The sequence below is a fragment of the Puma concolor genome, chromosome B2 (assembly GCF_028749965.1).
Source record: "Puma concolor isolate L17-30 chromosome B2, mPumCon1.1.hap2, whole genome shotgun sequence".
NCBI classification, from domain to species: Eukaryota; Metazoa; Chordata; class Mammalia; order Carnivora; family Felidae; genus Puma; species Puma concolor.
The window spans coordinates 13024340-13050537 of record NC_141671.1 but is presented as its reverse complement, the minus strand read 5'-3'; the positions used below and the strand labels follow the sequence as shown (position 1 = coordinate 13050537).

The following is a 26198-nucleotide window of genomic DNA, read 5'->3' as shown; positions in this document are numbered from 1 at the left end:
AACCAACCTCTAAAACAATCCCCTCCGATTTCTGTTCAGGATGGGCGAATCAAGACAGGGAGGCAACGCAGCCTCACTTCTGGGCTGATGAGTATTTATTCAATGTCACCTTCCTGGTCTGGGTAATGACTGGCTTTTGAAGATCATTTTTACTTCCTCTGTGTGTAAGTGTAATAAAATTCCTTTAACTACTTAGTCAACTACCAGCGCATCTAAACACTGCATGCAGAGCCGCATATTTATGCCGTTTGGTTGTCTCTTTCTATCTTAGATTGGTGCTCTGTCTATATACACACATATGTACATATCACCAAAAACAAGATACAAAGAAAACAAAACGTCTGTTGTTTAAATATGTCTCCCCTGTCCTCCACAAGAATTCCCCGTCTTCACAAATGTGAAGGACATCTGTTTTACAAACCATTTTTGCTTGGCACTGGCCCAAACTCCGCTGATACCCGGGATCAGTGAGATCTCTCAGAGGCTGGGCTTCCACGAACACGTCTTGCTTTGGGTGAAATTATTGCGCTGGGAATCGGCAACTTCGTGCGCAAGTGAAATTCTCGATCCTGTTTCACCAGCAGGAAAAAAAAAAAAGCGCCCATCTACTTTCCTTGAAGGCCAGTGTGCGTGACTACCTACATTCTCAACCTCCAGAAAATCAGAAAACGCTGGAGTGATGATCCACTTAGCAGGGCTAAGTGAGAGACCCACTTATTTCGGTGTTTAAAAATCACTAATAAAAGCAGTCACAACTCTTCAGTCGAGTGGAAGAATATCGAGTGTTCTATTTTTTTTAATTTTTTTTTAATTTTTTAATTTTTTTTTAACGTTTATTTATTTTTGAGACAGAGAGAGACAGAGCATGAACGGGGGAGGGGCAGAGAGAGAGGGAGACACAGAATCGGAAGCAGGCTCCAGGCTCTGAGCCATCAGCCCAGAGCCTGACACGGGGCTCGAACCCACGGACCACGAGATCGTGACCTGAGCCGAAGTCGGATGCTCAACCGACTGAGCCACCCAGGTGCCCCTTGAGTGTTCTATTTAAACATTTAATCACATTAAACACGGAACCTGACTCAGGCTTTGGTGGAAACATTGCAGGATTTTCAGTAAACCCACACCCTGGTTCAGAGACACCCCAGACACAAATCCTGAATGATACGTTGGGTTCTTCTCATACACTGCAGCCTGACTCCCAGAGCCTCCTCTGCAGGGGAGGCCCCTTTAGGATCTGACTCAACAGGTCACTGGGGTGACAGATTCTATCCCACTTGCCCCCCCCCCCCCCCCCCCCGGGGTCTTAAAAAGCGTGCCTTAGGAAAACAACGTTATTCAGGGCTAAAAAGAAATGCCGTATCAAAGCCACTAAAAGACATAGAAGAACCTTAAATGCGTATTGCCGAGGGAAAGAAGCCAGTCTGAAAAGGCTACATACTGTGTGATTCCAGCTATATGACATTCTGGAAAAGGCAGAACTACAGACGTGTGAAAAGATCAGTGGTTGTCAGGGCTCCAGGACGGGGGTGGAGACAGGGAGCACGCATAGGTGAAACATAGATTTTGGGGGCAGCGAAACTACTCTGGATGATACAGGAATGCCGAATACATGACATTAGGTATTTGCCAAAACCACAGAATGTACAGCACAAAGAGTGAGCCTTCATGAAAGCTACTGACTTAGGTTCATAATCACGTATCAACACTGGCTCGACTACCGTAACCAACGTACTACGTAGAAGCAAGATTTTAATAACAGGGGAAACTATGTGTCTGGGAATCTGTGTACTTTCTGCTCCACTGCCACCCCCCCAAAATTAAAACTACTTTCTTTTTTTTTTTTTTTTTAATTTTTTTTTCAACGTTTTTTATTTATTTTTGGGACAGAGAGAGACAGAGCATGGACGGGGGAGGGGCAGAGAGAGAGGGAGACACAGAATCGGAAACAGGCTCCAGGCTCCGAGCCATCAGCCCAGAGCCTGACGCGGGGCTCGAACTCACGGACCGCGAGATCGTGACCTGGCTGAAGTCGGACGCTTAACCGACTGCGCCACCCAGGCGCCCCAAAACTACTTTCAACAATAAAGCCTAATTAACTAAAAACTGGCTATAAGCAACAACGAGAGGCTGCTTCAAAAATATACCTAAGACCACCTGGTTGGGGGCACTGATATCACACATAGGCTAAAGGAGAGCATTTTTCCTTCCTTTTTTTTTTTTTTTTTTTTTTAAAGGGGACGCAGACACATTAAACAAATTATGGTTTGATGCTATTTCTCTGCCGGAGCCTTTCTGGCACTCACGCAGAGAGGAGGATTAGCACCAATAACTGGACCACAGGTCCAGCTCCAGGCTTTGGCACACAGGGCGGTCACTATCTATTTTTTTGATACATTAGGATTCATTCCCACCAAGCCCCACACGTGAAATGTTGGCGGGTTGGCTTGCCTTGGCTGCTAGGGGACTCGGCAGACTTCTGTGCTGCTCGCACGAGGGCCCTGGCGATTTTTAGGCACCAGCTAATCCATTAAAGCACAATGCTACCACTGATGAGTCACACAACACAGCCATCAAGTTAGAAAGAGGGGAATGAGGGGCGCCTGGGTGGCTCAGTCGGTTAAGCGTCCGACTTCGGCTCAGGTCATGATCTTGTGGTCCGTGAGTTCGAGCCCCGCGTCGGGCTCTGTGCTGACAGCTCAGAGCCTGGAGCCTGCTTTTGGATTCCGTGTCTCCCTCTCTCTCTGCTTCTCCCCAGCTCACTCTCTTTCTCTCTCTCTCTCAAAAATAAATAAACGTTAAAAAAATTAAAATAAAATTTACTACAGTTCCTTTGTGCCAGTTTTGTGTCCCTCTTTAGCAAAGTTGAGCCTGGGCAGCCCAAGACAGGGGTGTGGGGAGACTGCTCACAGACAGAGCCAGATGGAACTGGAAGCCTCCCCGGGAGGGGCCGTCCTGGGCAGGGGCTCCCCCAGCCGGCACCTGGCAGAAGAGAGGTGCCCGAAACCTCCATTTCTGGGTCTCTTACTGCGTGGATGGCGGGGCCACCAATGCATCCCTCCAGTCCAGCTCATGCTCAGAAAAATACAGTTGGTCTCTAGGCATACTGGCTAGCAGGTCATTCAGGCTTCCTTGGAGGAATTGTGGTAGGGTGCTCAGGGGGGCCACTCATGGGAATACACCCCAGGAATACAAGCAGGGTAAAAACAGCTTATTGCGCGTGTTAAGAGAACGTCACCCTTCTTTCTGGACTGTTTCTAGACTGCCTCCCCTTCCATAAATTCTTTTTATTTTATTTTTAAGTTTTTAACATTTATTTATTTATTTATTTATTTATTTATTTATTTATTTTTAAACGTTTATTTATTTTTAAACGTTTATTTATTTTTGAGACAGAGAGAGACAGAGCATGAATGGGGGAAGGGCAGAGAGAGAGGGAGACACAGAATCGGAAGCAGGCTCCAGGCTCCGAGCCATCAGCCCAGAGCCCGACGCGGGGCTCGAACTCACAGACTGCGAGATCGTGACCTGAGCTGAAGTCGGACACTTAACCGACTGAGCCACCCAGGCGCCCCATAACATTTATTTATTTTTGAGAGACAGAGACAGAGCATGAGCGGGGGAGGCGCAGAGCGAGAGAGGGAGACACAGAATCCAAGGCTCCGAGCTGTCAGCACAGGGCCCGATGAGAGGCTCGAACCCATGAACCGTGAGATCATGACCTGAGCTGAAGTTGGATGCTCAACAGACTGAGCCACCCAGGCGCCCCATAAATTGTTTTCAGAGTGTGAAGACTTTCATTTATTTTTCTGAAGCTAACTTTTCGCTTCTCAGGGCCAAAGCCACATAAGTTGGAAGAAGGGAGGGACAGTAATATTCTCAAGGGCCCGCTGGGCGTTACGTATTGTGCTGGTTCCTTTGAACACGTTTTCTTTAATCCTTACAACAACCCTAATTCCTCTCACCACGAGAGCCGACTGGAAGGCTGAGACAACATACACGGTAAAGTATCTGTGCACTCACTTGTGCCCAATGTGCACAAGGTCCCTGCACTATTGTTGGAGTGGAAGACCGATCTGACTCAGGTACTTTGACCTGCAGATCCTGCATCTTCCTACCAGCTAACTTGCTTCCCACGCAGAGGACGCCCCATTCTCTTAGCGAACCTCGCTGGCTCACGCTAGTGCTGGGGGTCCCCTCTGGGACTCGCCACAGACTTACAGGCTCCATCCTGGAAAAGATTTTCAAGTGGATTGTTGTATTTGGGAGTGAGGCCCGAGGAAAGCGATTCTGTCGTCCACCGGGGCTGTTACGCAGGATCACCAAGCATGAGGGCAGCGGGGGGGGGGGGGGGGGTGCTCTCCTGTCTGGGGTGCAATGTGCTACCTGTGCTGCAGAACATGAGGAAGGAGACCCAGAGTGGCCACCGAGAGGCCGGATCGCACCTGAAGTTCCCTTTGTCTTCTCCCACGGCAGCGGGCTGGGCACAGGGGGCAAAGACGCTGCCTGGGCAGAGAGAATGACCACGCTGGATATGGCAGAGCCACGGGGACAGGGACAAACAGGCAGCAGTGTTTTTCTCCTACGCTGCCTCGTTTGCAGCTTCAGCTGGAGACGACACTGGGGGCGTCTTGCTACAACGGTAATTAGTTCAGCTCCTCCAAATAATCAGCCAAACGAGAAACCTCTCGGTTTCACACGGGCTGGTTTGGTTCCCATGAGGTCTTGGTGCTGATTACGAGCACGAGGTCAGCAGAGATGCCCCCTCAGTGTCCCCGTGTGGATTTTGGCTCGTCCGGCCAAGGTGGGTGGTTTCTAGAAGCTCTGAGCTGTGAGGCAGAAAAGCCCCGGATCACAAAAAGAGAGTGGGCCCCTCGGACGAGGAATCATTTGCCTGTCTCAGGGATGAGAAAAACCATGGCTCAAGGGGAAAGCAACACTTCTCGCAGGCGACCAGGCCCGGGCCTTCCCCACCGTGGCCCGCTGCGTCCAAAGGGGAGGCTCGTGGTAGACTGTCTGAGGTCAAGCAGCCCTTCCACGCAGGATTTAAAGCCCGGAGTCATAGAGCCTACATCTCCCCATGGGTGCAAGTGTTGGTGATTTCTAGCCAGTCGAGAAGACACGGCTGATTCTCCAGGCCTGGGTGGGGGCAGAACAATCCTCAGCGCCACACGGATGAGGGAGGAAAGTTCTCGGCCCTTGGGACGTAAATTACATCCAGATATCACTTCCCTGGCTCCCCTCCTCCTTCCCCCCTCTCGCTTTCTCTCTAGAAGATTCTCTCCTGTCACCAGTGGCAAACACAGCTGGTGGAGTATTTTAGCAGTGATGATGGCAGCCGGTTTCTGATAGGCTTCTGGGGAAAGCGACACATCACTGGCTGCGTCGGGGGCCTTGCGCTTTTGTTTTTACAGCTCAGAAACCAAACCCCCTTTTGAGCAGGCAGCAAACCCCCTTCCCGGCACGTGACACCCCCGGGCGGGGCTGCCCGGACAGACCTGCGAACAGGCCATGATAAATCTCCTACCTCCTCATTTGCACCTTGGTCGTGTGTAGGCAACGAGACCCGTGGTCTGGCTGCCGGAGGAAATGGGACTCACAGGGAAGCCGGTGACTCCATCATGCGAGCGTCCGTTGCGCAAAGTATCGGGCAGGGAAAACATAGAGATGCTTCCTCTCCAGAACTGCCTGGTTGATTCGAGAGCTAAAGAGGCCTGGGAAGCCCTTGGCCATGAGAACGGCTGGAGCCGTTCTGTATTCTCGGGGTGAAAGAGGTTCACATGCAAACCAGGAGCATTTCCAAGTAACGCCTCTTCCTGCGCCTTCCCCCGTTCGCAGGAACGCTTTAAGGACTAAAGGTGCCATGAGAAAACACATTCACTTGCATTCCCGTTTATTTCCATGCTTCACCTGGAGCCTGTTACAAGACAACTCATTTTTTCCTTCCAGTGCCCACCTCCAACACTACACAGGCAGGAGGGAGAGAGCGGCAACCACAGACGGGGAGGGAGTTCGAAATAATGACGCCGCTTAAAGAAAAGTCCTGCTGTTTTGCATTTTTTTCTTTTTTTTTTTAATCTGAACTTTGAGACATCTTACTTGGTCCCGAACCAAAGACTGTAAGCCTATAGTGACGCTGTACCATAAAAAAGAAATCCCTGGGGGCTAAAAGCTCTTGGCATCGCAGGCCCCCTGACACTGTGCGAGACCTGACATCTGGTCACTCCCAAGCCCTTCTGGAAAAGCCTCGAAAATCCCCCCTCCCCTAAAACTTGATCTCTTAAAAGTCTGCTCAAAACAGTTTAAACCACGAACTAGTTTGTCTTATTTATTTATTTATTTATTTATTAATTTTTGAATGTCCCAAATATCAGCTATGCTATGACCATTTTCAACTCAAACGTGAGGGAGGCGCTGTCACCTCTGGGGTTTTTCAAAGTCCTCAATGGAAACATTCCCAGGAGATCTGGGCTCAACGGCCGAGGAAGCTCCCAGCCTGGAGGCCACACCTGCTGGACTCGAAGCCACCTGGACAGTGCTTTATATCAATGGGCCACGGAATAAAGGTGTTCAGGTGATTCAAGAGACTTAAAAGAGTGCACGGAAGGAGCCCACGGAAGTTAAGAGAGTCAATAATAGTTCCAGGCTTTAACGCGACTCACCACGACTGCGTTTACTGCTGGTGGTTCCTGTTTACTACGAGCCCAGGAGATCACCTGGGATTCTGGGACTATGTTAACCGTGCCTTTTACTTTTGACCTTCCGATGCTTTGACATCTCGGAGCCTTGCTGCCTCTAGAGGGGATGCCCCTCCCAGGGTTAGCGGATTCCTTGCCTGGGAGAGACATCTTCACATGCAAACCGAAAACCCACACCCCCAACCACCGCCTCTACTGGGCTTTCACCTCGGGGCCCCTATCCACCTGCCCCAATCACCCCAGGCCCAGGTAGCAGACACCCAGGGGCAGCTCTGCCCCAGAGCCCCCTGAAATTATCCACACCAGCCAATCCTAAGCCTGCTCGTTCTTTCCCACAAGAAAGGCTCTTGCCCATGTTCCCTCCTCGTCCCCCTGCCTCCTGACTGACTCTGGAGATTCCCCACGTGGCCTGCCCATCTTCTTGGGATCCGAGTAGAACAAGCCACCTTTCAATGGCGGCTGTGCCCCCCATCTGTCAGCCTCCCCACACCTAAAGAGTAATAACATTTTAAAACACGGATGTTGGAATGGGACGTGGGGACTCTGACCGTCTAAGGTGCCCACCCGGACCAGCACTGCCTTTTCCTGGCAGAGAAGAAGGGCACAGTGACCCCTAGAAAGGCTTGAGCCTGCCGGCCGCGTTTCTCACTCAAGGTTCCTCATCTAAACTACAGAATAAGAAACAAAAAACAAAGACAAAAACACGCCCAGGGTGATTTTTCCAATCTTCTGAAGGATGGTACCTTTCCTAAGCCCTCCGGTCTAGGAGCACAGAAGTGAATTCCTTACAAACAAGTGCCTTGGGGCGTTGGGGCTTAGAACCTGGCTGGGAAAGGTGATGGTCCTGCAGAGTCTAGGGGTGAAGGAAAACCGTCAATTCTCCGCACAGCCCGTTGCAGTCTGCCTCTTGGAAGAGGCTCATGTTGCCAGGGAAACCAGGGAGGACCCCATGACTGTGTGTGTGTGCGCGCGCGCGCGCGCAGGGGGAGGGGGTGAAGGTTACCTGTGCTCGGTGCTCCCCGACGGCAAACTGTATCACCGCCACGCCCGGGTGGTGGCTGTCCTCGATCCTCTCCACGGTGCTGGAGTCGATCTTCAGGTCGCTGCTGATCTCGGCGCTCTGGATGAAGTCTTCCGTCTTCAAGTCCTCCACCTTCTTCAGCTCCCCGTTGGCCAACTGGATGATGGAGCCTTTCATGAAGTAGGGGGGCAGCGTGGGGGGCGCGGCGGCGGGGGACGCCACGGACTGCACCACGGGCAGGTGGATCTGGGCCTGCACCATGGCTGGGTAGGCGGCCTGCGTGGCCAGGGCCTCCGGGCTGAAGTTCTCGTTCTTGGGGAGGGCGGTGGTGACGAACGTGTGAGGCACTGCCGCAAACTGGGGCGACGACGTGGCGATGGCGGGGGCGGCTCCCGAGCCCTCCACGTCGGCGCCGCCGACCGGGATGAGCAGGGGCTGCGTGCCGGGGATCACCAGGTGCTGGGGCAGGCTGCCGGCGTACGTGATCGCCTGCTGCTGGCTGCTCAGGTAGCCGATGACCGGCGCTTGGGTCCCCGCGTAGAAGGCGGTGGCCGGCAGTCCGACCGGGAGTGGCTCCGAGGCGCTGTGTGTGGTCTGGATGACCGTGTGGGGGGACAGCGTGGCGACGGCGGCGGCCTTCACGCCTTCGGGGCCCAGGGCCTGTTGGGGCGACAGCGCATAGGACCGGTGCCCGGGCTTCCCTAGATGCAGGCCGCTTTTGTCGTTGAGGGTGGAGGGCGAGGCCTCCCGGTGCGTGACCGGCTGCACCTCCAGGTCGGCGGCGGGCGCGCTGCTGGTGGGCAGGACCATCACAGAGGCCCGGACCCCCGAGGAGTCCCGACCGCCGTAGTCCGCGGCGCTCGGGTGCACCACCACGTGCCTGGACTCGTACGGGTGAGGAAGCGACTTCCCGGCCTTCACCAGGCCCAGGTCGGCGGAGCTCGGGGCCCCGTACCTGCGGCCCTTCTCCATCTCGCCGTTCAGGAGCTCCTTGGCCTGCATGGCCTGCAGCCTGCCGCTGTCGGCTTTCTTGGCGGCCTCCCGCGGGACGAAGTGGCCGCCGGAGTCGGTGTATTGCACTACGACCTGGGGGGAGGGCCCCAGGGTGAGCGTGTGTGGGATCATCGTCTGGTGCGGGTGCAGGTGGACGGGGATGGCCGGAGGGGACGCCGTGCGCCCGGCGCTCTGCGGAGAGCTGGAGATGTGCACGTACTGGTTTTGCTGGGTGGGAGGGGGGGACCCCGGGGGGCCGAGCCCCGACGTCCTGCCCAGGTGCTGCTGCTCAGCCTTGTGTCCCGAGGCTTGGCTCAGACTGCCCATGTTGGCCAGCAGGGTGGAATAGGCTTCCAGCTGGGAGCGCTGGGATGGAGTGGTGGCCCCCGCGGCCGAGGCCACGGCACTGGTGACGGGGCTGGCCGTCGGGGAGATCAGCTGCGAAGGGATGAACCCGGCGTAGGGCCCGCTGTACTGGGAGGACCCGATGAACTGGAAAGTGTGCGGCAGGTGAGCGTACTGCACGGGGGACACCGGCGTCCCCGACTGCGGGGGAGGGTACGCGGCGGGCAGCGTGGTGGTCGCCGGCACGGACCTGGGCGCGCTGGGCGGGGAGTAGTCCAGCCCCGCGGACAGCGCTTTGTGTAAACCTATTCCCTGCTGTAAACCCAGCTCCACCGGGGCCCCCGCCGGGCCGTGCCTGCCGCCCCCGTGGCCGCGGCCCCCCGGGTTGCCGGGGAGCCATGCCACGGCCTCCGCCCGGTGGTTGTCGCTGGGCGCCGCGGCGGCCTTCTCCTCCGAAGGCCGGCTGGTGGCGGGGATCTCGCGCTTCTTGGGAGGCAGGCATTCGTTGCTCCGCTCTTGGTTGGATTTCATTTTTCGCCGTCCCCCCTCCACGGTGACTGTTTCACTGTCTGGCTGGCTCTGGTTTTAGTCTGATACATGGAAAGTCACATTTGATTTCTGTAGGGGATCCAGGCTCTTCATGAGGAATCATCTCCCCGTGGGTGCGATCGGCCCGCAGCAGCTCTGGAATCTGGGAAGAGGCAGACAGGGTGGGGGGCGAGGGGAAGAGGAGGGAAAGGAAATCAGAACATCAGACTGAGACTAGGCCTCTGGCTTCCACGTGAATTCCCCAAAACCTGATCACGGGCCCCAGCATTAAAGCCCATGAAAACACTGGCCACGTTGGAGAGCACATCAGGTAGACGTGAGGATAACCGGGAGGTCAGAACCTCACAGCAGATACCTTCTGATGGCACGAACAGCTCCCCTAAGACCCTCTGCGTTTCTCAATACCCTCTCTCCCTATTTGCTTTTCTTCTTACAAGGGAGATGATTTGGTTCTTAAATTTCCTTTTCAGAAATGCTGGTCCCTTCTTTACCTCTTCTTTGCCTTGCTGGGAAATCCAAAGAAGCCCACAGGAAGGGTGACATTAGGGGAAGTCAGCCTCAGATGCAGGTGCTGGGAAGGAGCAGGTGAGGAGTGGGGGAGGGGTCCCAGGCCACCTTCAGGTGTCAGGTCTGGGGTTGGCGGAGGTCGGGGGCGGGGGGCGGGGTGGGGAGTCTCAGGCCATCTTCAGGAGTAAGGTCGGGGGTGGGGGGGATAGTGCCGGGTCAGCTTCAGGTGTAAGGTCTGATGCCTCACCTGCCGGGGCTCCTACTCAAAGGTTCAAAGGTTCTGCCTGACTCAGGGTCCATACTCTGGTCCAAAGCCACTCTCTCTTCCCTCGCACACATGCACAATACCACATGCCAACTCAGCAGAGGCAGCCAAAAATAATCTTGTTCTCTACAAGCTTCCAAAGAATTCCCAGTTCAGCTACTCATAGGGTAACAGAAAGCCAAAAGAAATCTGTGAGACAGTTAAAAAATGAATATGGTTATGGTTACACACACAAAAAAAGTGCGCTAATAGGGAGGCTACGTTGAAGGTTTCTCCTTCATGACGGTTATTCTTTCTTTCTTTCTCTCTCTCTCTCTCTCTCTCTCTCTCTCTCTCTTTCCATGTAGTCTCTGAATTTTCTCTTCACACCAGCTTCCTCCCTTTCTCCTTGGAAAAGGCCAACCTGCCATTAACCCTAGAGATGAAACCTCTTTTCAGATCAATCAGCCCCATGCGCCTCAATCGCGATCTATAAATAGTGGGCTGGGAGCCAGTTACATACATATATCTCAGTCCCTCAGTGGCCGGTGAACTTGGAGTCACCGTGACTGTGTGGGCAGATGGACACCCACTGGCAACAGGCAGCACATCAGTGGGACTAACAGGAACCGGGCTGATGAGCAGATGCGAGTGCCCCTTGCAGGCACCAGCTGTAGACACAAGCACTGTCACGTGCGGGCATCCTGGGAAACTGAGGCACGGGGCTTTGGGTTTTAGCATTTCTCCTACCCAGACCCTCTTTTCTACAATCTGATTTTATAAACATTTTTTAATCTTTATTTATTTTTGAGAGAGAGAGAGAGAGAGAGAGAGAGAGAGAGAGAGAGAGACTGAGCATGAGTGGGGGAGGGGCAGAGAGAGAGGGAGACACAGAATCCGAAGCAGGCTCCAGGCTCCCAGCTGTCAGCACAGAGCCCGACGTGGGGCTTGAACTCATGAACTGTGAGATTATGACCTGAGCCAAAGTCGGACGCTTAACAGACTGAGCCACCCAGGCGCCCCATCATTTGCTTATTTTATTTATTTTATTTATTTATTTATTTTTTACTTTCTTTTATTTTTCAGAGAGAGACAGCACAAGTGGGGGAGGAGCAGAGAGAGAGGGGACATGAGTACCCGAAGCAGGCTCAGCGCTGACCGCAGAGGGCCTGACAAGGGGCTCAAACCCACAGACCGCAAGGCCGTGGCCTGAGCGGAGGTCAGACGCCTCACCGACTGAGCCACCCCGGTGCCCCTTCTATACTCTGATTTTAAAACAAGCACAACAAGGCAGCAAGCAGCCTTCAGCATCTGGTCCTTGCTGACGCTGAAGCAATGGGGCATCCCCACCGTCACACGGCCTCTTTTCTCTCCTCTTGCCTGTCCCAGCTTATCCCCATCTCTCCTATGTAGCTGCACTACCCCAGCCTAATCGGTAACCTTTTTTTTTTGGCCAGTGATTTTAGCGGCCATTGTTACTCTTGCTTCAACATGGTTACCAAACATCGCAATAAAAAGATTATTCAAAAGACAGTGCCTGTCCTTAATGGTTGTGGTCAGGGGCACACGAGGTGGAAGTTTGTAAATTTGGGGTCTCAACATCAAAGGTCATTTCAGTAAGAACAGGGCTTCTCATTTGACAGGAGAGGCACTTTAAAGCCTGGGATGGAAACAAAAAACAAAGTGCAAAGCTCTAGTACGTTCATGCCGGAGAAATACCTGTGTTGAAGAAATGATGTCACTTATATCCCCTCCCGACCTAGGCCTTTTATACGTTCAGAATAACCGTGCTCTGTGTAGCCTTCTTTTATAAACAGCGCAGCCCATAATTTACGCACAATATTTGCAAAGCAATCAGGGGGCCAGTGCTACCTTTAAAACAATGACAGAATAAAATTAAATCACAAACTTCTAAAAAAAAATCAGTTGCCCCTTCTGGCTGCTTAACAAGTGCTGACAATGATCTTTTAGCTTTAGATCTCAAGAGTCACTTAAAGAATTGTATAACTCCCACTTTCCCACATCAACTAGCAAAGTCATTTAGAGCCACTCAAAGCAAACCGTTCCACGCGCCCCCTGCTGGTTCCACAGTAGCACTGCTCCAATAAAACCCCACAGGATTTCATTAGGGATGTTCATGCAAGAGTGATATGTCAGAATCCAAAATGAGAACATTTGCATATAGTAGGCCCAGCCAGTAAGGGAATAGGTTAATTAGCCCAAGGCAGCTCGAGGGAAGAAAAAGCAGCAGCATAAAAGTCCTTTCAAAGCCAAGCAAAATGTCAAACACATTCAGAAGAGGTCCATTAGCAATGCAAATGTAAAATTGCCTGTACAACCGAATGCACAATACCCCAAACCAGAAACCCCCTCTGAAGGTACTTCTTAAAGAGCCCGGCTTTAGTGAATCTGAAAAGGAATGCTGACTTGGTGCTCAGTAGTGCCTTAGTTTATTTATAGTGTTTATTTGACAGACACTGGCTTAGCTGGCCCTAAAGATCTCTGTACAGACTCCAGGGCTGGTCTTCTGCTAATGGACCACCGGGACATATTGGCCTTAATGCACGGATTCAAATTTATTCTTCTGAAAAGCGAGCCATTGATAAATGTCTTTTGCAGATAATACTAATGATAAATCAAGGATCCAGAGATTACCACGGGAGCTGGAGCGACCTAGAGCCAGACTGATACAAATTTCAACCCATCCTCCTCCTCCATTTAGAATTTAGAATGTCTCCTATTTGCCACTGCAGCTTGGAGGAGACGGGGCTCTCCAATTCCGGGACATGTGTCCCATCTCCGTGCCCACTAGCTCTGTCCTATCTGAAGCTGCCATCAGGAAGCACTGCGAGGGGAGGGATTGAGTCTTGCTGTACTTTCAGAGAACCACTAGAGGGCGCCACAGTTTGCCACCAGGTCCCCGGTAACGGGATTTGGTTCTTCGTGGAATTGAAAGAATGGAGGGGTATCGCTTCTCGGCCTTTTGGCTAAGATCAAGTGAAAGAATGGAGGGGTATATAACGTGAAGGTGGACAAAGCAGAGAGAGGAAAAGGAAGGGAGAGAGAAAGAGATTTAAAAAAAAAAAGAGAAAAAGAGAAAAAAAGGAGAGTGGAATTTTTGCCTTGTAGGGTCTTTTTCTAGCTGCAGACAAATGGCCTCTGTGTCCCTAACCACCTTCTTGGGGCTGAAACACAATAGTTTAGCTGGGCCCCTGGGGGGGCTCACTTCTGGATGAACAACAGAAAGATTTCTTCACGACATGAGGCCACACACTATTTTCTAAACGCTAAGTTCCCAAAGAACCATATATACACATCCTATTGTTCAAGCATTATTATTAAGAAAGTTACTGGATGAATCGAGACAAAGTTATTAAGGGTTTAACCACATACGGTTTGCCTGAGAATCTCGGCTCTGAATGCACTTATCTTAAGCATCTTTATTTTTATTTTTTTTTTTTCAACGTTTATTTATTTTGGGGACAGAGAGAGACAGAGCTTGAACGGGGGAGGGTCAGAGAGAGAGGGAGACACAGAATCGGAAACAGGCTCCAGGCTCTGAGCCATCAGCCCAGAGCCCGATGCGGGGCTCGAACTCACGGAGCGCGAGATCGTGACCTGGCTGAAGTCGGACGCTTAACCGACTGCGCCACCCAGGCGCCCCTCTTAAGCATCTTTATATCTACATTTTAACTTATTGCCCTATTCGTATTTTATCGTTTAACTCAGTGTAATAAGGCTTTGCTCTCCAGAGTGCAGGCCTCAAACCAGCAACACCAGTAGCCCCGACAGCTTTAGACATGTAGGACCCCAGGCCCCACCCAGCCCTCCTGACTTAGAATCTGCATTTTAACAAGATTGCCAGATGATTCATATGCACAGGAAGGTTTCAGAAACTCAGGTATGAGATTAAATTTTCTAATCATAAGCTTCTAAGCAAATTAAACTTCTCTAGCCTCTCTTTCTGATGAAGGGGGTGTTGAGAAAGCAAACGCAGACTGGATGGAGCCTTGGCGATAAGCAGCTAATATTTAGGAAATATGCCGGTGTTTATTTGGGGGTCACCGAGACTCAATAGAGTTCTAAGTAACAAAGGCTCCTTTTCTTCCTGTTCTTTGTGTCTTCACAAAATATATGGAAACGCACTTTAAAAAAAGCTGTTATCATCAATTTTGTATGAGACTCAATCATCAAGACGCAAAACAAAGTTTAACAAAAGAAGCCCCACACTTACATCTTCGCTATAATTCAAAAAAACTTCCCCCATTACGGTCTTTCAGAAATGATAGGAAAATGAGATGCGTCTGAGCTGGAGGATTGTGGGAATGTGTCCCCATGGAGTCCAAGTCCTGTAAATAACAACTGCTTTCAACGGGAGCCACTCCTAGGAGTTGGATACATACAGTCCTAAAACTGCTCTCCCAGGTCATGGCTGTAAACGGAACTGCTCTGCCCGGCACACCCAACTGTGTGAGTTTCCGAGCCTGAGCGGACCCCATGGCTGTGGGACACGCACGTCTGTGCACGAGAGAGGCACGAACTGATGAATCTGGGTCAGTTCTGGAAAAACTGCGGGACCATTTAGGAGACAGAACGCCTGGCCATGACAGGGGAGGTCACCGGGGCTCCGCCAGGATTCTCGAAGTCCTGGCTTGCCAGTGTCCTTTCTGTTCACTCCACACAGTTCTTCATTCAGGTTAACTATGAAAAGCAGGCCTAACTCTGTCATCCGTGGGGCTTCCAGGATGGAGAGAGGTGAGGGTGGGATGACCGCACAATTAGCTACCTTCACAGTGGATGGGACAAGCGTGCCCCGAGGGAAGTGGGTCACAGATTCATTCATCAGAGACTCACCTTAGTTCAAACATGGACAGTGGGCTCTAACTGTTTAGTGTCAGTGTGGAGCAAATGGTATGCCAGAACTCTATTTTTAGTTCTATTCTGCCCAACATTTTATTAGCGTTAAAAAAATCGTCTTCAGAGGGAACAGAAAGCTAGAAGAGACGTTTTCTAGATTATTGCGATTAATATTCAGATACAGGTATCCTCCACTTTGTCAAAGTTTGCCTTACGCTTGGCTTTTACTAACGACCTACGTTAGCACCTGCTTTTGCAAACCAAAAGCATTCCAAAGAGGATTTTGCTTTTGCAAAAAAGGCGAAAAGCAAAAAAAAAAAAAAAAAACAAAAAACAAAAAACCCACAAAAAACAAAAAAACCCCAGCGTTCAGCACCTGTCTTGCCGTGAGCTGTTGTCGAGGCAGCGCGCACCCTGAACAGCGTGAGTAGCGCCACCAAGCGCCTTTCTGGGGAACTACACCCAGCCTCTCAGCATCCAGCGGCCATAGTTTGAACTGTGTTCTTTGAGCATCTGGGCTTTATCGGGATTTACTTGGTGCATCTGTTAGCAAGATGTGTCCTAAGGTACCAGAAAAGCCTAAGAGAGGTTATTTTGGGGGGTCTGGGAATGCTACAACGTTCTCCAGGTAAATTAATGGTAATTACTTCTTCGCTTAATGCCATTTGGGTTTACAAGAGTTTTCATAGGAACACTCTGCTTTCCAACAGCGGGAGGGGAACCTATACATCCTCAGAAGCTGGGAGCGATGGCACAAAACCAAGAAAATTAAGACTGCTGAGAATAAATGTAAATGCTTGCCCTCAGTTTCAACAGCTCAATTCATTCGGTAGCAGGGGCTGCTCTCTCGATGTGGCCTCAGATTGGTTCAAATGAAGGAGCCTAGCGATTTTTTGTTTGACCATACATTTCATATGAACCAACAGTTTGGTGTGGTGCCTGCAAGGCTGGAGTGATTCTAAGCTTCACTGATAACGCAACGTTCAGAATAAAAGGGATAAATCCTGCAACATCATATTTTGGTAAAAGTACAGTCCAAGTACTGAGGCAGGGGGTCAGGGCACAACGAAGTGGGTCCAGGGTGGACCGACTGGGTTATTGAGAGGTCTGGACACAAGGCAGGCAAGTAACAGCGGAGGCAGCTGAGGATATATGGCCTGGGGAAGCACGGGAGAAATCGGAACATAAGAGCAATGCTCAGTCTCTACGGGGCTGTCCCCGGAAGGCAGGAGCACAGAACTCAGCCCCAGATTACTTGAGTAGGTACAGTGAAAATCAGCAAGTAGTTAGAACTGTTAAGAATAGGTTGGGCAGCCTAATGAGGCGGGGATCCCTGTGTCGCCCCAAGGGTTGAGACTGAGTTTGGAGACTGATGGTCCCAGATAAGTGGAGGAGACCCCTGTCCTGCCCAGGTGCTCATGCTCCCTAGTTTTATATATTTTTTTCATTACAAAGATTTTGAGACCGTGATTTCACCCGTGTCAAGCTGGCTTGCTCATAAGCCTAGCCTACCTTCCAACTTTCTTTTTGCTGTGTCCTCAGTGCAGAGTGATTATATGCTCTCTCTGCTCTGCCCAGCATAGAGCTTCACGGCGCAGGCCTCCTGCTCCAAAATGAGGTGGCTTCTGAAGAGAACGAAGGGTCCACTCCAGGTCCCTTTAGGCCACAGGCCACTGGAGAGGTGGGCACAACTTTGCAGAAGAGGCCGCTAGCTATACCCCCACACACGCGGGCCCCCCTTCTCTCCTCTGCCTCTTGTGACGCGGACCTTGCCCTTCACAGAAGTGCAGAGAGCGTGAAGAGAAACACCAAAGAATAACAGCTTACCATCCGCAATCTACATAAGTGCTTGAGGACATAAGGAAAAGGTACATGGGTACCTTAATTTGTACCACTAACAAGATAGGGCAGTGGACTGAACGGAGGACCCCCAAAAGGTATGGCCATCTGGACGTGATGAGTGTGACTTTATTTGGAATAAAAGGGAATGTGTTTCAGGATCTTGGGATGAGATGATGACAGATTGTCCAGGTGAGCCCTCCATCCAATGACAAGTCTCCTTGTAAGAGAAAGGCAGAAAAAGATTTAAGACACACGGACACCATATGAAGACGGGAGGAGAGACAATGGGGTTTTACGGCCCCAAGTCAAGGAACACTTGAAGCCCCCTGCAGCCAGAGAGGTCAAGGACAGATCCTCCCTAAGAGCCTCTGGTGGGAGCAGCGTCCTGTCAACGCCTTGATTTCAGACATCTGGCCCCCAAAATTGTGCGATGAATTTCTCCCGTTTTATAAGCCCCCACGTTTGTGGTAATTTGTTAGGCAGCCCCAGGACATTAACACGAATGGCTTCCATTTATCCATCATCTAACATAGGCCAATAACTCGACTTAAGCATCTTACTTACCCCTTGCAACAAACTCTTTTTAAAACATTTTTTTTTAACATTTATTCATTTTTGAGAGGGAGAGAGACAGAGCACAAGTGGGGGAGGGGCAGAGAAAGACGGATTCACAGAATCCGAAGCAGGCTCCAGGCTCTGAGCTGTCAGCACAGAGCCCGACGCGGGGCTCGAACTCATGGACTGAGAGATCGTGACCTGAGCTGAGGTCGGACGCCCGACCGACTGAGCCACCCAGGCGTCCCTACAATCTCTTGAGGTTTGTATTTTCATCTCTAGTTTTTCAGCGGGGGACACAGGCTTGGTTAAGGCCTCACAGTCAGGAGAAGCCAGCACTGGAAACCACTTTTTTATTCTTTCCAACCATGATGTTGGGCAGACTGATGTACGGGGTTGCACCATGGTGATGGGAACCGGATGGCAAAGCTTCCACGTGGGAAAGACAGGATGCACAGGGACGAGAGGGGGAAAGACGGCCACGGAGCCTGGGCACGGAAGCCGGCGCTAATCACGGACTGCAGCTGACCACATGGGATCAGCTCAGTGCCACGGGCTGGGGTGACTAAGGAGGAGAGATCTGGATCTTGTCACCTCACAGGTGAGCCGGGGACCCGCAGCACCACCCGGCTCCCTGCTCAATGCCACCCACCGTTCTGATCTGGATCATAGTAGAACTGAGACCCCCGAGACAACATCCTGCGTGGCTCAGAATCGTGGACACGAACACCCTCTCTCCCCGTCTAGTGCCACAAAAAGTAAGTTCAGGTCTGCACTCCAGGTGCACGTGTCCTCCCCCTCGGTGGCCACATTGCATACGACAGGGCGGCTCCCTCTGAGGCAGTGCCTGGCTGTGGAGACAGGGATGTACCCCATCGGATGGGATTTTAGTAGGATAAGGAAACGGTCCAGCTCTCCATATTAGCAGCACCGTGAAGAATAGTCTGGGGGGCTCTGCTCACGTATAGGTTTTTTTGGCAACGACGCGGCCCCATTTGGGTGCCCCCTGGCTGGGGCCACATCTAAAGACTAGGAGTCTTTCCTCCGATTGAAAGCCCTGACCGAGATGTTGGAGGGGAATCCTCAAGACGCAGGGCCGCTCTGGCTGTTCTTCTCCTACTGAAGTCCTCCGCCCGGCAAGTAGCTAAACCACCGTGTCCCTTGTCCCTAAGTGGGGCTCCGCTATTTCCTACTGCTGTCAGCAACACGGAGGGACGGCCTTCACCAAGCTTAGGCGAAAGCTTTTCTCAGATTCCTGGCTTCTGCCATTACTGCCCTTGGCCAACACGAGGACAGTGAGACCAGACGGTGTTTTTAGTGGGTTCTGCCTCCCTGTGGAAACACGAGGGGATCTGCCACGCGGGTGGGGTCCACCGCGTGGGGACATGGCGCATGTTCACGCACTGGAGGACAGGATGTGCAAAAGAGTAGGGGGAGAGGGGCGAGGCCGGCAGCTGGGCCGTGCTGTCCCTGGAAGTCGGCTCATGTGGAATGTCACTGCCGCATCTGGGTAGCCAGAGACCTCTGGCAGCCTGCCCACGCTGGGATTCCTGGAAAGGCTCAAGACGGAAAAATAATCACTTGGAGGGATAACCATCTGGGTTGAAACTGGTCCCAAATGAATTGTCCAACAGAGTTTGAGTTTTTAAGAAAAGCTGGAAATGCCTTTCTGTCACGACCTTCCCCGGCTCAATACATAAGCAAATACCTTTCTGCTTTAAAGTGTCCCGTGTGCCAGACTAGCCACCCTGGGACACCCAAGTCTCTGTTTATTCACTACTCTGGCTGAAGGCTGGGGACAGTCAGATGCACGGGCACTTGCCGGCACTCTGCACTTGGTGGTTCTCGCCTAGCCCTAGAGTGACCTGCTCGGAGAGCAGCGGTGCTTGGCCCCTCTGTGGTCTCAACCCGGGGACGGCTGTGACAGGTGCAGATAAACACAGTTAGAGTCGGGGCTGGAAGGACAAGAATGTGCATTTTTTTTAAGAAGAAGAAGAAGAAGAAGAAGAAGAAGGAGGAGGAGGAGGAGGAGGAGGAGGGAAATCATGAATTTGGAGAGACTATGTGAAATCGACAAATATTCTGTTTTCTGCAATCAAGTTGGCTAGGCATTTAAATGTTTACTCATTTTTGAGAGAGCATGAGTGGGGGAGGGGCAGCAGGAGGGGTTCGGGATCCGAGGCGGGCTCTGTGCTGACAGCAGCAAGCCCGATACAGGGCTCGAACTCACGAACCGCGAGATCAAGACCTGAGCCGAAGGTGGACGCTCAGCCGACTGAGTCACCCAGATGCCCCTCATTTTTTGACTCTCAATTTAATGTTCTTAGCCCTCCAGGGGTATAGCTCAGTACAGAATTCACACGGTGCCCACATCCATTGGCATACCTGGAATATCAGGATACGGATTAACATTATTATGGAACTACCGACAGGAAGGTAACACATCCACATTATTATTACTCCTACTAAGAAGGACAGAGATAATAAGAAGAATAAGCTATGGGCGGTAGACTGTAGGTTCTAAACCCGGCTTCACCCCTAAGTGCCTATGTAACATGTTTTCTCTTTCAACGTAATCTTTATCTTACTCAAACTATACATGTGCCCAGTGTAGGGAGGCGGGTGTTTCAACAGTGTGTGATGCTGTAATTAATATCTCTGCCAATTAAATGGGCACATGCACAGTGCTTGGCAGAATGCACACCCTCAATAAATGGTAGCCATCGTCATTATAATTCAGCAAATGCTTTCTTGTCAGTTCCCAGTTCTTTCCCACACTTGTCTGCTGCTAATCGCTCTTGCTTCCACACTCAAATCCAATAGAGGACCTTCCAACTAGCAATCCTTTCAAACATCTGGGGTTTCTTCCCTCATGCTGTGATTTATACAAAAGAGAAAGTCACGGATAACTGACAATTTGTTTTCTTTCTTCAGTTGATCAAGGGAATGATAATCGGTCCCAATGCACAGGCCCTCCTTCACACCAAAGAGCGTGCAAGCAACTCAACATATACAAGTAGAATAAACACAAAGGGGGTTTGCTAACCTCAAGCTATAGGCATTTCCTGGTAAAGGGTAAGTGTATGGGTTCCTTCTTCCACTCCGCCTGCTTTTCCACAATACTTCTTGGATGAGTAATCCCCAAAAGGCGTGGTGGGGAAATGCAGAATGTTTTTCCACATCCCACAGGAAGGCTGCCAGCTGTCTCCTTGCACACACTCTCCTAAGTTTTGCTACATGGCACAAAGGAAAGCACCAGAAGTCGCTAGAGGAGGCTTCGATTCTACCAGGCGCCAGGGGCTGGATCTCTGGGAGATCAGATGGTCCAAGTGTATGAACAGAGAATGTGAAAATCCCCATCAAGTCAGAAAAATGCCTTTCTGCGACTAAGGCATTCTAAGAGGGTCTCAAAGCATTCATTGCCCTTGATGTGGCTGGATGAAAGGGAAGTGGAAACCCCTGGATAATCCATAAACTAACAAAGCATTCCTCCAGGGTAGTAAATGTTGGTTTCCCTTCTACGGTTGTTTTCCAGTCTTTGGGATACTGTACAATCTTTCAGTCTTCTCGACTGCAAAGGCCCTGAGACGTCCTGGGACCCAGCCTCCCCAAGGCAAAGCAGGCACGACACAGGTCACTGAGTCTGCCTTTGTATAAGGCTACAGGAAAGCTTTACACACAAGCAACAACCAGTGTATGATCATCCTGTTGTAAAGACAAGGGTGTGATACTCAGGGTGTAAGCGATTTGCCTAAGGCTACGTGGCTCATAAATGGCAGAAATAAGATGAAAATCTTGGTGTATCTATACACAAACCTGGGTTCCAACTCTTGGATTGTGAGTGGATCTGCTGGTATGTAGTGCAGGACTAACCTTACTCAAAGACAGGTCTGGCCTCAGCTACCAGGCTTCTGGGATGTCCTGCCCGATAGGAGCATGTGTGTTTCCCTGGGGCGCGGGGCGGGGGGAAGGCTGGCCTCCAGACAGCCTAACCTTGTGACTTAGGATGGGGGCTTTGGGCCGTGCAGTATCATTCCAACATCTGGAGGAACAAACCATTAAAGGTATTCACCCCACCTCCAGGAGGGGCTGGAGACAAAGAGCAGCCATGTGGATGGTATGTGATTCAACTCCAATAAAAACTCTAGACACCAAGACTTGAGTGAACTTCCCTGGGGGCACTATTCCATGGGTACACACTGTGAACAGGGGAGGTTAACACCCTCTAGCTCCATGGGGAGAAACTCAGAATCTTTGGGCCCCTCCGGAGTCTGCCCTATATGCCTCTTCCCTTGGCTGATTTCAGTCTGTATCCTTTCTCTGTGGTCATCTGTAACTGTGAGTAAAACAGCTTCCCGTGAGTTTTGTGAGTGCTTCTAGTGAATTATGGAACCTGAGAGTGGTTTGGGGAACCACCCTCTTCCAGAGTTGTAACTGGTGTCAGAATCGAGGGAAGTCTTGTGGGAACTGTTCTGACTTTCTATTTGGCCCATAAACTCCTTCTTATACTTCGTGACGATTATACACGTAAGAGAAACAGATCAAGTAATAGACATAATAAATGAAGTCCACCGGGGCTCATGGGTGAGAACAAATCATTAACCAAAGATTAGATCCGTCCAAATCTAACAGTGGCCAGGCAAATGAGTGGAACAGAAAGGTAGGTGCTCCTACCTACATGCTACCCAGCATCATCCAATCTGGGCCAGGGCCCAGTCAAGAAAGCCTCCCCACGGCAGTTACCCAACGGCACACGCACGTAAGAGGATTGAGTGGTTCAAGGTTTTTAGGTCCAGAGTCGGAAGTATTGGAGCAATGGGGGAAACCCATCAGCTAACTCACCGGTGTCTCAGTCTTCCCAGTCTGCTGAATGAACTGACTTACTGGACATCTCCCATGGCCACCGGGTATCGACCATCCCACCAGACCAAGTGGAGGGCTGGGCCCCATCACCTGGCTCTCCAGATTGTTGACGAAGCGCTTCTGATAGAACACAAAGGAAGTCATGCCTGTGCCTGGGACAGTACTGTTTCACTGTGTTCTTGGTTCTGTGTGCAATAACAGGTATCCCAGAGGCAGCAACTGTGGGCTGGGACAAGACATCCGGGAGCCTTGGTCTCAGGGCCTTACTCGCTGCACCTGCAGATCAAGAAGTCAACCCTCGCTGCACATTAGACTCACCCAGGTTGCTTTCAAAAACAATACCAACGTCCCGACTCACTCTAGACAGCTAAATCAGAATGCGCCTAGACCGCTGGGGCCAGCATTGGCATTTTCAAAGATGCACCAGGGGCTTCTAACATGCAGCCAGAGGTGAGATCAGACATACGATCTTCGTTCCATGCTAAGTCCACTCCTTGGCAGAATGCCTCCACGATGCTTAAAGACAGCCTCCGATCGTCTACCCCCCTCCACTAACATAAAAACGATGTTCTCACCTCCTTTGACTGCGTTTTGAAATTACATGTCTACAGTGAGACGCTACCACATACCCATTAGAACAGCCATGACTTAAACAAAAGGGAAACAACAAGCTTTGGAGAAGACACGGAGAAACCGGGACCCTCGTGCCTCGCTGGTGGGACTGCCTGTAACGTGGTGCGGCTGCTGTGGAAAACTCTGGTGGTTCCTCGCGAAGTTAAATGTAGAATCATCATGTGACCCAGCAAGTCTACTTGGAGGTGCACACCCAAAGGAACTGAGAGCGGAGACTCGAATGATGCTTTATGCCAGCGTGCATAGCAGCATCCTTCCCAGTAGACAAAAGGTAGAGATGTCTAGAATGTCCATCCACAGAGACACGGATACACAAAATGTGGCATGGCCGTACAACGGACGATTTCTTACTCAGGCTTCAAAGGGAAGGGAATTCTGATCCGTGCTACGAGATGGGTGGATCTGGAGCCACCGTGCTCAGCGAAAGAAGCCTGATGCAGAAGGACAGATAGTGTATAATTCTCCTTATAGGAGGGACTTAGAACAGGCACATGCACAGCGACGGAAAGTAGAACTGAGGTTACCAGGGTGGGAGAAGGGGAGGGGAGCTGCTGTTCCGCACGTATACAGAGTTGGTCCGGGATGACGACGAAGTTCTGGAGACGGAGAGCGGTGATGGTTGCTTGAAAACGCGAACGTGCCTCGTGTCGCCGAAATGCTTAGAAGTGGTTAAAATGGGGGGTTTTATGTCATGTATATTTTATCACAATAAAAGAGAATTTTTCAAAATTACGAGTCACGGTCTTAAAAAGTCTGAAGCTTCAAGCGCAGTTTCGTTTTTCAACTTGGCAGGCCCCTGCCCCCTAGTGCTGCCTGGAGGCCCATGGCTGGCAAAAATACCTTCTAGAAGCAGCCTGCTTTCCCTGGCCGGACGTCAGGGCCTCTTTCAAAGCCCTCCACGTGGTAATGCACTTTTCCACAGCCCCAACGGCAACTATGAGTGAGAAAAAGTTAAGGAGCATCAATTTCGGGGGGCATCGCCCCCCGAGCTCCCTACCCTGCCGTTGCTGGCTCAGGACGGCGGGCCGGCTGGCATCCCCACCCCCTACGTCCCCCCTGTACTTTATCGCCCGGGTATGTCAGCCCCACCCTCTGCATCAGGGACACCGAGCCGTGGTGAAGGGCCGCTGAGTAAATATTTTCAGCTCTGTGGGCCATGCGGTCTCCGGCACAACTCGACCCTTTGCTGTAGCGCGAAAGCGCGGCGGATCATACGTACGTGAGCGGGCGCAGCTGCGTCCCGTTCCAACCCTCAAACTTGCCTGGCTCCAGGCCTTTGGGGATGCGTCCTCCATCTGCTCGGAGCTGCTCCCACGCCAGCCACTCCCCCTCCGCAGGGCACCCTGCTGGCTGTCTCCTAATCCGGTGGTGCCCACATCGCGAGTGCCCAGACGGCCCAGATGCCAGTGGCCTGGGAACCATACTTCGAGAACCACTGTCCTCCGTTATCTTTCACGTGTCTCTTTACACATCACTTACCGTAGGTTCTTCCCACCCCCAGCCCGTATCCTGTGCCTCTCCTTAGTGTCCTTTTATGTGCTGCCCTATGTTACCAGAAACACGCGGTCCGACAGCTGTCTGCTTGGCTACCTCCCCGGCGGGCCCCTAGGCTGCCACCGGCCACCCCCTCCACGCCTTTGACCATAGCAGACACCCTGTGACTTTCTTCGGTAAACATTCCTGAAATCTCAGCAAAGCCACATAAGACCACACCGCAGTCTTGTCCATCTTCTTCTCTAAGGCTTACCAATACTTACGTAACTACCACAGTCTCTTTATTTTTTAAGTTTATTTACTTGTTTTGAGAGAGAGTGTGAGTGTGTGTGTGTGTGTGTGTGTGTGTGTGTGTGAGCAAGGGAGGGGCAGAGAGAGTGGAAGCGAGAGAGCAAGGGAGAGGGAGAGGGAGAATCCCAAGCAGGCTCCGTACTGTCAGTGCAGAGTCCAAGTTGGGGCTCGATCTCACGAACCCTAACTATTGAAGTCTTTTTTTTTTAAGTTCATTTATTTTGAGAGAGAGAGAGTGTGTGGGGGAGCAAAGGAGGGGCAGAGAGAGAGAGGGGGAGAGACAGAGAATCCCAAGCAGGCTCTGCACTGTCAGCACATAGCCCAGTGAGGTGCTTGAATCCATGAACCATGAGATCAAGACCTGAGCCGAAATCAGGAGTTAGAGGCTTAACCGACTGAGCCACCCGGGCGCCCCATAACTACCATAGTCTTACTCTGGGGCACTCACTGCACTTTTAAACTTGTTTTCATGCATCCTCCTCGTTACATTGCAAACCTCCCCCCCCGCCGGCCCCGTGCTGGGCCCAGATTGCAATTTCATACCCTCGACCTTCTAGGGTTGCTGTCCTGTCTTGGTTGGTTCATCGTTCTCATGCTCTGTCAGTCTACTGCTGTTTGGTCTTTCCTACAAGTTGGCTACCGAGAGGCAAAACGTTTCCGGATCTTTTCTCCTAGGTTTTCGGATGTAACGACACAGCGTTGGATCAAAAATCGAACTCATGACAGAGAACATAAAATACTGTGCATCTGAAAAGCATCTGCACGCAGAGATTCCATTGCAAACACAAATTCTCGCGTGAGATCATTAACCTCCGATCCTTCCTGTGGCAGGAAGTACAAGCACGCCATGTGAGACGTTGTTAAAGATGTGCTGCTAGATGAGAAGGCCTCTGAAAATCCACATCCAATTATCCAAAACCATGTCCAGATTGTCCTACCATCAATTCCAAGGAAATGCTTCTGGTAGTCTTTGGATTTACTGGAAGGCATACGTATTTACAAAGACAACCATTTTTTTTTTTTTTTTTTTTTTCAACGTTTATTTATTTTATTTTTGGGACAGAGAGAGACAGAGCATGAGCGGGGGAGGGGCAGAGAGAGAGGGAGACACAGAATCGGAAACAGGCTCCAGGCTCCGAGCCATCAGCCCAGAGCCCGACGCGGGGCTCGAACTCGGGGACCGCGAGATCGTGACCTGAGCTGAAGTCGGACGCTTAACCGACTGCGCCACCCAGGCGCCCCCAAAGACAACCATTTTATTGAAACCAGCCTAAAGCAAGCAGAGTAAAGGACAGGGAGACAAGCTGTA

At 51.3% G+C, this 26198-nt stretch overlaps 1 protein-coding gene across 15 annotated transcripts in view; it reads right to left on the bottom strand.

Annotated features, from left to right (window-relative positions):
• The window catches only part of ATXN1 (ataxin 1), a 416282-nt gene that overhangs the window by 10391 nt on the left and 379693 nt on the right, over positions 1-26198 (bottom strand). For all 15 annotated transcript variants that reach the window (XM_086706199.1, XM_086706203.1, XM_086706202.1 and 12 more), the window contains one exon: positions 7699-9745. In XM_086706199.1, coding sequence (XP_086562325.1) covers positions 7699-9585 — 1887 coding nt within the window. In that variant the 5' untranslated portion in view covers positions 9586-9745. The remainder of the gene's footprint in view (positions 1-7698; positions 9746-26198) is intronic.